The sequence below is a fragment of the Homalodisca vitripennis genome, chromosome 4 (assembly GCF_021130785.1).
Source record: "Homalodisca vitripennis isolate AUS2020 chromosome 4, UT_GWSS_2.1, whole genome shotgun sequence".
Taxonomy (NCBI): domain Eukaryota; kingdom Metazoa; phylum Arthropoda; class Insecta; order Hemiptera; family Cicadellidae; genus Homalodisca; species Homalodisca vitripennis.
In genome coordinates, this window is record NC_060210.1 from 28,715,723 (window position 1) to 28,730,087 (window position 14,365).

The 14,365-nt window shown below is 34.2% G+C and overlaps 1 protein-coding gene across 5 annotated transcripts in view; it reads left to right on the forward strand.

Moving 5' to 3' along the window:
• The window catches only part of LOC124359081 (pyridoxal phosphate homeostasis protein), a 32,489-nt gene extending 19,069 nt beyond the window's left edge, over positions 1-13,420 (forward strand). For all 5 annotated transcript variants that reach the window (XM_046811509.1, XM_046811507.1, XM_046811511.1 and 2 more), the window contains 4 exons: positions 1,094-1,310; positions 3,525-3,667; positions 10,865-10,963; positions 12,812-13,420. In XM_046811509.1, the coding sequence (XP_046667465.1) occupies positions 1,094-1,310; positions 3,525-3,667; positions 10,865-10,963; positions 12,812-12,937 (585 nt within the window). In that variant the 3' untranslated portion in view covers positions 12,938-13,420. The remainder of the gene's footprint in view (positions 1-1,093; positions 1,311-3,524; positions 3,668-10,864; positions 10,964-12,811) is intronic.
• The last annotated feature ends 945 nt before the right edge of the window (positions 13,421-14,365 follow it).

Sequence of the window (14,365 nt, forward strand, 5' to 3'; positions counted from 1 at the left end):
ATATAGCAGCCACTGCATCATGGTTATTTTGATGTTATCGTCGTCATCAAGGGGCTGACATCCAAGATGTTTGTTCAGTTGCAAAACTCATGATAGTAACAGGCTGCTTGGTTAAGTCTGTTTGAAGCATATAAATTTATTTCTAGCTACATGATACTAGAAATCTAGAATCGTTTTGCCACATATGAACAGGCATTGTCATTGAGCAAAACGGTTCCTTTACTTAACACACTTCATCTTAGTTTTGATTTAAACATTTTTGTAAAGTTATACAGTATGTTTTAGAATTTACTGTCTCCATGAGATAAAAAAATAACAAGCAACTCCTTTCCTGTCTCAAAACATAGTATGTACACACGATTTAAACTGTGCTTACTTCAGAGCCACCATTCCATAATTTTTGTTTTGATTCTGGTGTAAGTATAGTAAGTGGTTTGTACGCTTTAATGAAATCATTGACCATGAAAAGATATAGTATACCATTTTTTAATGGTTTCTGTGTTATTTAAGTAGCAAAACTCAAAAATGAATACAATAATAAATTTAAAAATGGAATAGTACTAATGTGTGTCAGACCGGTGCCAAAGTAATGGGTTGGTACTTTGTTTTGTCCGATGGTAATGCAATTATCTAGTGGCTTGCAAGCTGTTATTGTACTGCTTCTACATCTTCAATGAGTAATTCAGTTTTAAGTAAAATCTATGGGTTTGACAGTCACAGTTCATTCTCCCACCTCTTAGCAGTTTTATGGGAGCTTAATATATCACAACTATTTTGAAATAAACATAAACATGGGAATAAAAATTAAGGATCAGTGTCCAGTGTTAGCTAAATCAAAAACAAAACTGTGTTTTTTCACATGAGTACATCATATTAGTAAATTATAACTATTTTCAATCAAAGTATTGTAACTTGATTGCAAGAATTAAGAAAACTGTGACAGTCAATTCACCTTTCTTTCTAGAACCTTCTCTGTGTATGTTTCTAGAAGTGAAAGTTAGTTGTTTCTAGTTAAGCATTAAAACATTTAACAATGTCAAATAGTTTTATAACAAATTGATTGTATATTTCAATAACTCACCGTATTGCATAGGTGTTAGAAAAGTGTAAAGATATAAAATGGCACTTCATTGGAAATCTACAAAGTAACAAGATAAAGAAAATAGTTGCTGTTCCTGGAATATTTGTAGTAGAAACAGTGGACACAGAGAAGCTCGCTACTATGCTAGATAATGCATGGTCTAAACAGGAGAAACCCAACAAGGAAAAACTGAATGTGATGGTTCAAATAAATACCAGTGGAGAGGAAGGTATGTTTAGAATTATTGTTATATATCTCTTCAATACTTAGATTAAGTTAAGTTATTTTTAATCTTTCCAAATAAAAATACTCCTTTTTTACATCATTCAAATAAAACAAGGAATGATGTAAAACACATTTTGGTGATCAATTCATCCTCGTTAGTATCAATTTATTACTAATCAGAGTGTCAGTAAATGTCACTTGTTATGAATGTGCAATTAAGTTTTCATGTGAAGAACAAGTGATTATCATCAGTAATTTAAACAGTGAGGTTTATCTTGTTAAATATATAAATCCTGTAGATGTTTGCCAATTTTGAAAACTTTCCTAAAACTGTTCAACGTTTTAACATGAATCATGACCAAATTGTTGAGCTCAAAATTACCTTTTTGTATAGTTTTGCTTAAAAATTTGTAAATTAAAAGAAAACATAATAATTGCTTGAAGTAAGTTTTATTTTTTATTACAAAAACTTGCATTTAAGAAAAAATTAAGTATGCTGACATAATAAATAAGAATTTTAAATAAATGAAAAAAACACTATATGGTAGATATTTATTTGTAAGTTTAGAGCTATAAAATATATTTTATTTATTTTTTATACTGATAATAGAATATCTTAAAAGTACTTATAATTATGGACAGATCCTGAAAATTTTAAGCAATTTGGATAAAATATACCCTATTCATACTAAAAACTATGAATAGTAATTTATACGAATTTAAGGCACTTTTTCATCAATCATGTATGTAGTGTCAAGTATAAAATGTAAAAAGCATGAAATTATTTTTTTGTGTGGAGAATTTAATTCTCCACAAATTATATTTCGTTTATTTCGTTTATTGAAGAAATGCTTACATTACAGGCATTGCCCAATTACAATGAAGCATTAAAGTAATACTAAATATACTAAATAGAGGATAAATACTAAAAATAACAATTTAAAAGTTCATCTTCAAGCGCTCTCAAGACAATGACAAACAAGTATAGTTTACAGCTGAGAAGTATAACATTTAAATCAACAACAAGCAATGTAATAAAATGTGTATGGATGATGTAAAATAATAAATAGTAATAGTTGACGACAAATAACGATAGATATCTGTAACAAATAAATAAGTAACAACAACAATAACAAGACTTAATATATAACAGTTAAATAACGATAATACAAAACCAAACTAATTAATACTGAGTGAAACACCCTGAATAAATTGGTCTAATGAGTTGCCAAAAATATCAACATTGATTGGGAGTGAGTTATGCAAACGAATCATTACATTTAACGGAGAGTTAGCCGCCAGATTGGTACGAGAGTAACGAGGCGAAAACAACAGACGACTTCTTGAATTCAGCCGAGGGACACTGAATTGTAGTTTAGACAGCAGAGCCGAGTCGTCGAGCACACCGCCCACCAGCTTATACAGGCACACCAACATAGCCACCCGTCTTCTTTTACCCAGGGAGTCAATACCGAACAATGATAACAATTCTGGATATGGAACGACTGTTGTGTAGTGATTAAACTCTTTATAATACAAAAACCTCAGAAATTTCTTTTGGACATTCTCTATTAAGTCAGACTGATATGCGTAAGATGGGTTCCAGATGACAGATCCAAACTCCAATCTAGATCTTACTAAAGAGCAGTAAAGAAGCTTTATTACGTCAGTATTTTTTAAGAAGTTACTAGATCTGCGTATGAAACCTAAAATGGAAAAGGAAGACTTACAAACTGAAACTACGTGATCTGCAAAAGAAAATTTCTCATCGAATATAATGCCTAGGTCTTTAATGGAATTATTAGACACTATAATTATATATATGCTATTCATAACAAAATTACATCACCAGAAATGTATTGTGCAACAACAATATATCGTTGTAAAAAGGGTTAAATTGTAATACTAATATGATTTATGGTGCATTTTTAACTGGTAGTGTAAAGTTAACCGTACTTTTACATTTCATTCATTAGAAAATGTTCATTTCCAATTATTTTGAAGTGCTCCAGGCTGTGAAGACCTAGTTATACTTCAGGGAGGTATTTGAAAAGCTATGAGGAATAGAATATATATATATATATATATATATATATATATATATATATATATATATATATATATATATAATGAAACAAACATGCAACTGATCTAACTTATTGGACTAAAAGGGTTTTGGCAACCACATTGAGTAACTATATACTGATTTATGTCATAGCCAAGAATGGTGCTGAGCCTGCCAAAGCTGTCCCTCTTTCCAAACACGTTGTGGAAAATTGTCCCAATCTGCAGTTGATGGGGCTTATGACTATTGGAAGGCTTGACCATGACTTAACTAAAGGGCCCAACCCAGATTTCCAGGTACTGTGAAGTAAATTAGAAATGTAGAATTAAGCAATACAATAGTTTGACTTTGGAGTTTGAGTTCCTGAAGTAAAAAATCAATGAACTATATTTATGTACTTGAACTATAGAATTTGAGTCATTAATTCATTTAAAATAATTTCAACTTTATTGATCGTAACAACAGTAAATAAACATAATGAAAAAGTCTTTTCCCGTGGTTAAAAATGCTTATGTTTGTCCCCCAACTGAAAAACTGTCAAGGAATAAATTGTTTGGTCAAGAAACCATTTCTTCAAGCCTCTTCAACAATAGGTTATTGTTATTGTGTGTCTTCAGCTCCAAAGAAAGGTAGCTAGCATCGTGAGCCCTGCTCGCTTGATTCCTCTTCTTTGCGTGTCTAGCTAAAAATTTTCTACAGTCAAGATTTATGGTCAAGGTCTTATTCAAGGTCTATGTACTTTCTTCTACGAATATCTCTAGGCTGGGGAAATGTGCTCTAAATACTCATTTTCTTTGTTTTTAAACAAATTTCATTGTTATTCTGTGCATGAAAAATGATGTGTTTTTAAATTTCATTGTTTATTTGGGATGTCTTGTTTTTATTGTTTAACAGTAAAAAAATCTTTAGCTGCCTTTTTTGCTTAATTCTTTGCCTATAGCCTATTTGACTTCGTGTTGAGAATAATATCATCTTATATGTATTCGTCCACCTTTTATATATGTTCATAACCACTAAATGGAGCTATTATTTGTGCTATGAACAGAAGTTTCTATTCTACATAGACCTTTTTCTTAGAGGGAAATATGTTCATAAACAAAAATATTTAATACTCTAAATCTTAATTTATTTAAATATGTATTTGTCATGGTGTATATGGTTTGGCTCATATTTGAGCGGACGGAGTCAGGTGACGAAGGTAAAAGAAAACTGCTCTTCCTCGCTGTCGAAGGATACAGGGGTTCCTCAAGGGTCATGTTTAGGGCCTGTTATGTTCATTTTATATACTGCTGATCTTGAACTTGCATTGTCCTCGTGTTCACTCTACTCCTATGCGGATGACTCTCAGATGCTTCTAACATATCCCCCTCCAGGTGTCCATGAAGCGGTGCAGTGTTTCAATGCTGATCTGCGTAGGGTTAAAGAGTGGTCGGAGGGACATGGCCTAAAGTTGAATGCAGATAAGTGTTCTGTAGTGCATTTTTGCTCACCATCCATTAAAGAGACCATGAACAGGAGTATTCTCTCTGTTTCTGTTGAGGGTATTTGTTTGGAGGATCGTGTTTTTGTTAAAGTCCTGGGAGTTATAATTGACAATCAGCTAAACTTTCTTAAACATGTTGAATTGATTTCTCAACGTGCAATGTGTAAATTGAGAGTTTTGAATAGATACAGAGCGTTAATTCCAATGCTTTCAAAGCTGCATATTGTAAATTCTCTGGTATTTCCATCAATATATTACGCCCTTCCAGTGTTTGGTAGCTGCTTAACTCAAGAGGCAAATGTCATCCTTGCACGGATACAGAACAGTGCGCTGAGGTTTGTTTATAATCTAAAAAAATTTGACCACATCTCACCTTATCGCAAAAGAGCAAATTTACACTCTGTTCAAGATATTTGTAGGCTCCAAACTGTGACATTGGTGCATAAGGTTTTGGTAACTGGTGAACCCTCTTACCTGAGATGGAAACTAGTGGCGCGAGCGACTCTAAGAGAACGGCACACTCGACAGGACGACAAGCTGCAACTGCCGCGTGTGCGGTTGGAGGCTACAAAAAGGTCCTTCTCGTACTTTGGACCCCAGGAGTACAATGCCTTACCACCAGTTATAAAGACTTTGTCTGTTAAAACTTTCAAAAAGGAAGTTAAAACTGTATAGGTACCTTAATGATGTATTGTTGTTTAACCCTTTGCACTCCGGAGTGAAATTTTGTGTCACTGCCAAAAACTCCAGTGGCTATTGCAAGTGTACTAGCGAAAAACTCCAATGCCATTTGATCAAAAGTGTAAGGGTTTCATAAAAAAATCATAACTTTTTTATTTTAGTACATAAAGCCAACAATTTTGTTTTGTTTTGTTTGTTATAAGTTTCTGCATATAAAAGAACATAAAAAATGCTGATCCAAAAATCTTGTTTTTTTTTTTTTAATTTTTTTATATATATTTATGTAAAAATATTTATAAAAATTTCACTTTCAGCTCTTATAACTGACTAAAATTACATTGACCCCCTATAAACTGTTATTATTTTTGGAATTCTTATCTAACTATGTATCTACACTCAAAATTTTATGAACTTACCTCGAAAATCCAAAAAGTTATGGGCACTTTATCAATTGGTGTCAAATTCTACAAATCGTGAAATGTCTGTGATATACTGAACACTTATTTTATACTGTTTTATAAACAATATAAAACACTAATTATATTGAAAACGATTTATCCACTGAAAAAGAGGTTATCTGAAACACGAAACTCACAGCAAACAAAGCACGAACTCACAGCGAACAAAGCAATACACAAGCCAGCTGATATCCTGACTTCAGCTGATACGTCATAGAAAGTGATGTTGCATTATTCATTACAAAAAAAAAAAACATAGAGTATCAAAGTTTACTACCGTACATCGTTATAATCTATAACTATCCCAGATTGCGTATATCGCAAATTAGGTGCATTTGGATCATTTATGTAGCCAGTAAACGCGACTTTATCAACGGTCCGACATATCGGACGTCGGAGTTTATGGCCTAAACTGCGATGTCCGATATTTCGGACCGCGGAGTTTTTAGCCTAAACTACGATGTCCGATATGTCGGACCGCGGAGTGCAAAGGGTTAAGTATGAATTTTCTATGTAAATTACCAGCACGCAATATTTGGGTGTCACAGTTTTAAAATACGAATTGTACTGTTATGATTAGTTTGACGTGAGTCGATTTGTAAAACAGATTGTAAACTGAAATCCGCTCAAGAATAAAGGCCTTATTTATTTATTTTATTTATTTATATTGAAATAATTACGTCTTTGGATTAATGTGTTAAATATTTATTTGTAATTAGGAAAATTATTCCTTATACACAATTATATATTCACATTTAAAATACATAGCAAATGTAATGTACAAGAGCAAAATTCAGAAAGTAACAAAAAACAAAATACAAGAAAGATATTGTACTATATACATTTGAAAGTTACACTAAAATACTACTTTTCAACAGTCACCATTCAAATTTAGGCACTTATCATAGCGGTGAAGTAGTTTTGACACTCTGGCACTGTAAAATTCTGCTGCCTGTGACTTCAACCAGGCAGTCACACTCTGTGAAGTGCTGCATCGCAATTCACACGTTTTACCCAAGTCTCGTCTCCTGAATTGATTCGATCGAGCTGTGAGTCACTATCTATATTATAAATGTCTAAAAATGTCAATGAAGCAGCCATACACTGATTTTTATGATTTCTGTTAAGATTTTTAGTACCCATCTTTTACAAAATGTATGGAAACCTAACTTTTGCGTAACAATGTCTGGCAATAAACTCTAAAATTTGAGGAAAACTAAGTGAAGTTCTTTATTGTGAATTGGCAGTCTTCTTTAATCCTCACAACGGACATTGGTAACCATTGTGATTCATGTCCTTCATAAAAATTTGTTTAAAAAAGTTAAACTTCTCATTGACTTCAGAGACAATTTCATCGGTCACAATGCTTGGCCTGCACATCATGCACATTAGTTCGGCCAATTTTGAACCTAATGCACCACTGACACACTCCACCTTGAGTAATCACTTTGTTCCCTTAAACTTCACAGAGTTGGCGATAAATCTCAATTGGTTTATTGTGCTTAGCCAACAAAAAACATATTACCCACCGTACTTCATAACTCACGGGATTTTCAATTGCGTCACACATTTTAAACTGTTATTGTAAAACCACAAGGAGTGATAATAACCTCTCACTAGCACAGCTGGATAGCCACTCCTCTGGCGGCTACATAGCAAAACGTATCTACTTTCTGGATAGCCCCATATAACTGGGTTCCCTATCAGTGGTTTTATTTTTTTTCACACATGCGACATGTAACATCAGTGCATGGTCTCTAATCCCATTAACCTAATATCAATGCTTTACAATTTTATTGTTTCTTATTACTAATTTATATTTATATTAGAATCATGAGTGAGGCAGCCACATAAACTTCATTCGGCCACTGAGTTGGGCTGCTAGTAATTTAATTTCGTTTACATGTGGATGTGATCGTGTAGGAACTTATTACAGTCATTACAGTAGCTGGAAAATCAGTAGCGCAACACCAAAAGTAAGCTGTTGGGCTCAACGTTTCTCTGCTGCTAGTAGTGCAGTAAAAATATTACAGCATCGGTGCATATGTGGTCTTTGTTTTAAATTATATTAGAATGCTAATGGCATTGATAATCATAATTCTTCTCACTCTTGTACCAATACCACAAATAACTTTTCTAATGTAGTTTAGCAAACTAAACAACAACATTTGTTAGATTGGTGGCGTTGTAAAATAATTGTCACACTTGATGTTTAAGAGTACAACTCATCAAATAATGTGTACTATACACATTAACTAGTTCTTGCGGGAATTATTAGATGAATACACTTACTTCCCACCCTCTGCCCACTCTTCTTATTACCAAATCTAAAAGTAGTATCTCTTCATTACCTGTACTGAAGGTACAATAAGATGTGTCTTTTTAAAAACAGTTAAAAATTAATGTAAAAAGCACTTCAAAGTGGAATGAATAACATAAAATGGTCAGTTGAATTTCTTTATGAATTTTGCTATATTGTAAATACATTAAACAGCAGAACTGATTTTTACCATGTACGTCAGGCTCATAGGCAATAACATGGCTAAGGTTTATCTCTCTGTTGTTGTAGGTACTCATTATGAGTTGTATAAAAGACATGTTTAATTTAGTAGTGCAACTCACTTTTACCAGCTGCTCCACTCAGTTGTGCTACTTTATGGCCTAGAGTATAGCGGCTTTAGGTTGAACGAGTTGACCACCAGAACTGTTACAGTCTGTGTAGAGACTGGTGATTTGTCCACCTAGTATCTTTTTCTTCTTTTATGGGGCAGCCTACTGCCATGCACTTAAGTCTCAAGGGCTTTTTGCACACCCCGGAAGCACACCATGAGGCCTGTCAGTCTATGATTTCAGCAGTTCCACAAACCGCCGAAAACAACCTATCAGGTTCTCCTGGGGAAATTCACCACCCTTGTCCAAACTACCAAAGATGGCATACCGCTCCCTTGCTATTGAAGGGCAATCAAAGAGCAAGTGTTCGGCAGTTTCATCCTGCTCATCACACATTCTACAGAGTGGATCATCCTGAAGGATGCCGACTCCGTGAAGATACTTCCTCAGGTGACCATGTCCCGTGATCAGACCTATAACCCGAGAAGACATTGATCTATTTAGTAAGAGAAGGTCCGACGCCACTCTGGAGGAAGGCGACTGTATTACCATTCTGCTTATTCTCATGCCCGGATGCAACCTCCACCTTCTCTCATGTTCCGCGCGAACCCATTTCAAGACAGCCCTAAAGGATTCACACCTTGGAACACTGCAGAACGGTTGAGGGCTCGTCATAATTGACGCTGAGCCCCGGTTGGCCAGAGCATCAGCTCTTTCATTCCTAGGGATCCCCCCATGACCAGGAACCCAACAAACGGTCACATTGTTGATTCTGGCAAGGGAAGAAACGGCTTGATAGCAATCCCAGGCTAGTTTGGATTTGATCACACAAGAGTCCAGCGCCATCAGTGCTGCCTGACTAGCTGTGAAAATGTTAATTGTCGCTAAAAATTTGCTCATATATCACAGACGAAGATTCTCACGATCACATTCTATAATGGCGCGACCCTCACCTGAAAAACTGTAAGATACGGATCCATAGGGACCACCAGCTCCCTACATGGTCTCACTTCCACAATTAGCGCCTGTGCCGCTTTTTCTTTTTTTTTTAGAGCCGTCTATAAACCATTCAAGCTCCGCTGGTGGAAGAGGTTTCCTTCCCTCTGACCAATCATCCCTAGAAGGTATCACAATTCTAAAGGGTTTGTCAAAGGAAAACTTTTGTGGCAACTTATCAGAAATCATGTGCAGAACATCCTCCTGAATCAGGATGCTAATGGCGCACTAGGAAAAGCCCCAGTTGTAGCAAGGCAAGCCATCCTTTGGATACCCGCTAGACGAGCTACCACCGTCTTGACCTCCGTTTTTGGCCACCAGACAACAGCTCCATACATTAGTGCAGGTCTGACTATGGAAAAATAAAGCCAGTACAAAAACCTCGGCTTCAGTCCCCAAGACCCACCTATCACGCGTCTGCATTGAATTAAAAGACCATTTCCCCCTGGCTATGACCCTTTCCAGTTTACCCTATCTATGATCACGCCTAGGTACTTGACCTCGGACTTCAGCTCAATGGAAGAGCCTCTGAATAGAAATGGACCAATGCTCTCCATCTGTCGCCTCCTGGTAAAGGCAACCACAGCAGCCTTGGTGGGTTCGACAGTGAGGCCCACCTCATCGCACCAATTTCTCACCATGTTCAGAGCAGCATTGGTCAGTTCCATGACTGTTGTGTTGAACTTGCCGCTCACAAGAATCACAATATCATCTGCGTACCCCTACTAAAGACACCGCTACTATTCAAAGAAATAGAGCGGAGAGGAGGAAGGACGCCACCCTGCGGACAGCCTCTCATAGACCTTGTACTGACACTTGCTCCCATGAGGGTTGTAACAACCACCCTGTCTGTGAGCAAGGCCCTTATCCAGTCACATATTTGACCATCAATACCACGTCTAGAGACCGCATTGATAATTGCCTGAGTGGCTGTATTGTCAAAGGCTCCTTCGATGTCCAGAAAGACACCTATGGCTACCTCTTTTGCTACCAGTGTCTTCTCAATCCTGTATAGGCTACTTGTAGGTACCTATAGTCTTGTGGGTATCAGCACTTTTTCTGTCAATCTTATACCATTTGTATCCTTTTTCCCTGTAATTTAAATATATATCTCCTGATTATACGTTCCCAATGGTATCTAGAGCATTATTAACCTTTTATGTGCCATATTTGCAACTTCAAGTCTGTTACTGCCTTCTGTTACTGGATATAAAGTGACAGAGTTATGATGTATTGTTGTCCTAATATATTGTGATTGCTGACAGGTTCTGCTTCAATGTCGGGAAGATGTTTGTAAGGCTCTCAACAAGAGGCCAGAAGACTTGGAGCTATCTATGGGAATGTCGAATGATTTTGAACATGCTGTAAGTATTTAGTGTTTAATCCAGTTTGAATGCTGTACAGATTTGTTACTTGTTGTAGATAGACAACTAAATTTGCTTTCACCCTTATTACCATTGCTATAAAACTTTATGAGTTATACATAAAATTACAAGATATTTTGAACTTTTCATTTATCTCAATAGTGCGAAATATAGTATGTAACTTTGTATTCTGACCATCTCCATTTACCTAATTTTTGCTTTAATTAAGTTAAAACTGTTTACTTTACCATGTGAAACAAGTGTCTCTACCCTTTTGTAAAGAAAAACATATTAAATCCTTTTCGTACGAGTGGGTTATTATAAAGAAGTTCAATTATAAAGAAGACGATGCAGTGTATATGTAGCCTGCACTATTGTTGCCAAGTGAGCTCTCTGTAGCTCGCTTTTGTGTTTAAATCATGATTTTTTGTGCTTATGTATATTCTATGACCTTTCTGCAAATATTTTATGTGTTCATGTTGGTCATCTATATCTTTTTCATCGCTTAACAGCTGTCACACAAGTCAGTCCAGCTGTGACTTCAGATAGGTGGTTTTATTGTGTATTTGTGTTTTTTATCCTTATTTTCCAATCAACACCAAATTTTTACTCATCTAAAACATAATGTAAGAAACTAAAAGATGTGGTTTCCTACAGTAAAATTATTTTTTGTTCTCGTATTAAATTAAAGGTTAACACAAAAATTAAAACTAAACAACAACAAAAAAGGCAAAGTAAAATATTTTTTAATAATTTTGTAACCAACAAAATTATGATTAAATAAAGTTATATTGTAGACAACTTTATTAAATAATAAGAATAAATAATATAATAAGAGAAAAATATTTTATGTATACTCATAATGTATTTTGAAAAGTTTTCATTTTCCCTATTTTCACATTTGTCTCCTTCTGTACACCCTTCTGAAAAAGTAGTCAGTTCAAAAGTATGTATCAGAAAAAATTCCAAAGTTTTTCATCGTCCTAAAAGGATTACGACATTTAGTAACTTGTTGGGTTTCTAAGTCCTGAGCTGTTTGCAAATATAGCCAGATCTATCACATGTCATATAAACATTTTACTTTTTTCTACCTTAACTTTACATTTGATATATAAATGTATTTCTAAACTAATATTTTGCCAAGTAAAGTAATCATGTCTTTTGAATAAAAGGAACAATTTTCTATGCATTTCCATTTACGTTTGATTTTATATAACCAATTTTTTATTCAGGAATTAATTAGGCACTTCATCAAAAATCCAGATATAACTGCAAATTGAGTTATTTCATCATTTCTGAACCTGTATAATATTTAGTTTTTGTAAAGTTCATATATCAACTTGCAATGTAGTATGAACCAGATATACTGCACTAAATTTACAAACTATTAAGACTGTTTTAATTACTACTGCAGTAATAACTAAACATGAGAAATCAATTAAAATTGTATTCAATATAGCTAAGCTTGTTTATTTTATGAGTCTAAGAAAATTCTTTAGAGATGGTTTATGTGCATGGACAACTAAATATTATTAAGAACCTAACCATAAATGATAATATTAAGCACCTTGTTAATTCAAAATCCTTAATACATTGAATCTTTTCTATTCCATTTTAACTTGCCTATTTTGTGCCATGTTATTTATCTGTATTATTCAAGGTTTCAAAATATCACTGTTTAAAATTATTTGATGATTCAAATTTTGATAGTTTTCTATGAGATTTTATTTAAGGGCTTATCCGATTAGATTCCATTAATCCAAATACTGATCCGAGTTCTGAATTTTATAGCTGCTAAGTAATACAGAAATGTAACCACAACCCTAATCCATTGCTGTGTGGTTGCAGATTGAAGTTGGAAGCACAAATGTTCGAGTTGGATCCTCGATATTTGGAGCCAGAGAATACAAGAAACCTGCAACTAAACCTGAAGATTCTGTTACTGAACACTTGGCACAAACTAGTATCAGTTAATAGACACAATCTATTTTGGACTTTGAAATATTCCACTCAAGCATCTATATTATGGAAAACATATATTTACTGACTACTGGTATTATAGAAAAACAAGATTGTAGAAATCTAAGCTACATACTTTGTCGAAGGAAATAAGTTGGTCAGTTAATTTTGAGTACAGTAAATCTTGTCATATCTGGCCTGGTGATTGACAAAAAACGTTTTATAACTGTAAGCTCTGCGATCAAGTATTTGAGGGTGTAACAAAAGGATCGGTCTTTGTTTGTCCTCTTGATGACCTTACCTATTGAAATTTTCAAAACAATGATTCAATGATTTTTGAAACTGTGATATCTTGCACCAGCTTTTGAATGTACTTTGAGAGATGTTGTAGTAATGAGGTAATAGTTTTTTGAACAAGTTAAAAGCTGAATGATAAATACTGTACTTTATTGAATGTTTATAGTTTCTAAAATAAATTTATATCTATGTCCTTTTTAATTGTGTTTTATTTTCATGTGTATCCACAGAAATAACAAATATCTACTGGATTAGACTAGTGTTAAGTTTCAATTAAAATAATCTCTGTTGTATCATAAATTCATAAAATTAAATGGGAAATTTTTCCAGTGCAGTATTCAACGTTTTTATAAATAATTAAGTACTACTAAAAAGAAGTAGCCACAACTTACGGCATTACATTTGCTATAAATAACTTGCTTTCTTCATATTACAATTTATGACCTAGTTTTGGTAATAACCAGCCTCCTCCATTGCCACATTAGGCCAGATATGACAGATTTTACTGTATTATTAATAATTAACATAGTCGGCTTCAATATGTTAATTTATACTTACATAAATGAATAGTCTAAATCCTCCAAATCTCAGTGGAAAATGAATACCAATTGCCTTAGTAAATCTATAACATTTATATGAACAAAAAGGATATATTTGTAGAGTTCCTTGGCCACATTATTCTTTTGTAGATTAAAATCTACTGAAATGATAGTTTTTAATAGCCATGCTATGTTCTATATAGAGTTAATTATACAAAAAACCACAAGAGAGTGCGGTTGAGGGAGGAGCCTATTTTGCCCGTGACCTTGGAGCGGCCAACGAGAACTGAGCGACGTTGCCAAATTTGTTCCCCGCTGTAACCACAAGCCGCGCGAGTCCAGCGTTCTTAAAATACTTAACCGTTACGCTCGAAAGAAATGTTAGAGCTGTCTTGAATTAATTAACTACGTATTACTAAATGTAATTTTACGGTCATTTTAAAAAAAAGTGCATCTCTGTAGCTTATTTCCATGTTGAGTTAAATGGATTGAAATAAATTATTGTATTATATTACTCATATACGAAGATCGTAGGATTAAAATCTTTAGCAGAAATATAAATTAAAAAGAAAACATAAAAATACCGCAAAAACGTTAATTTCCCGTT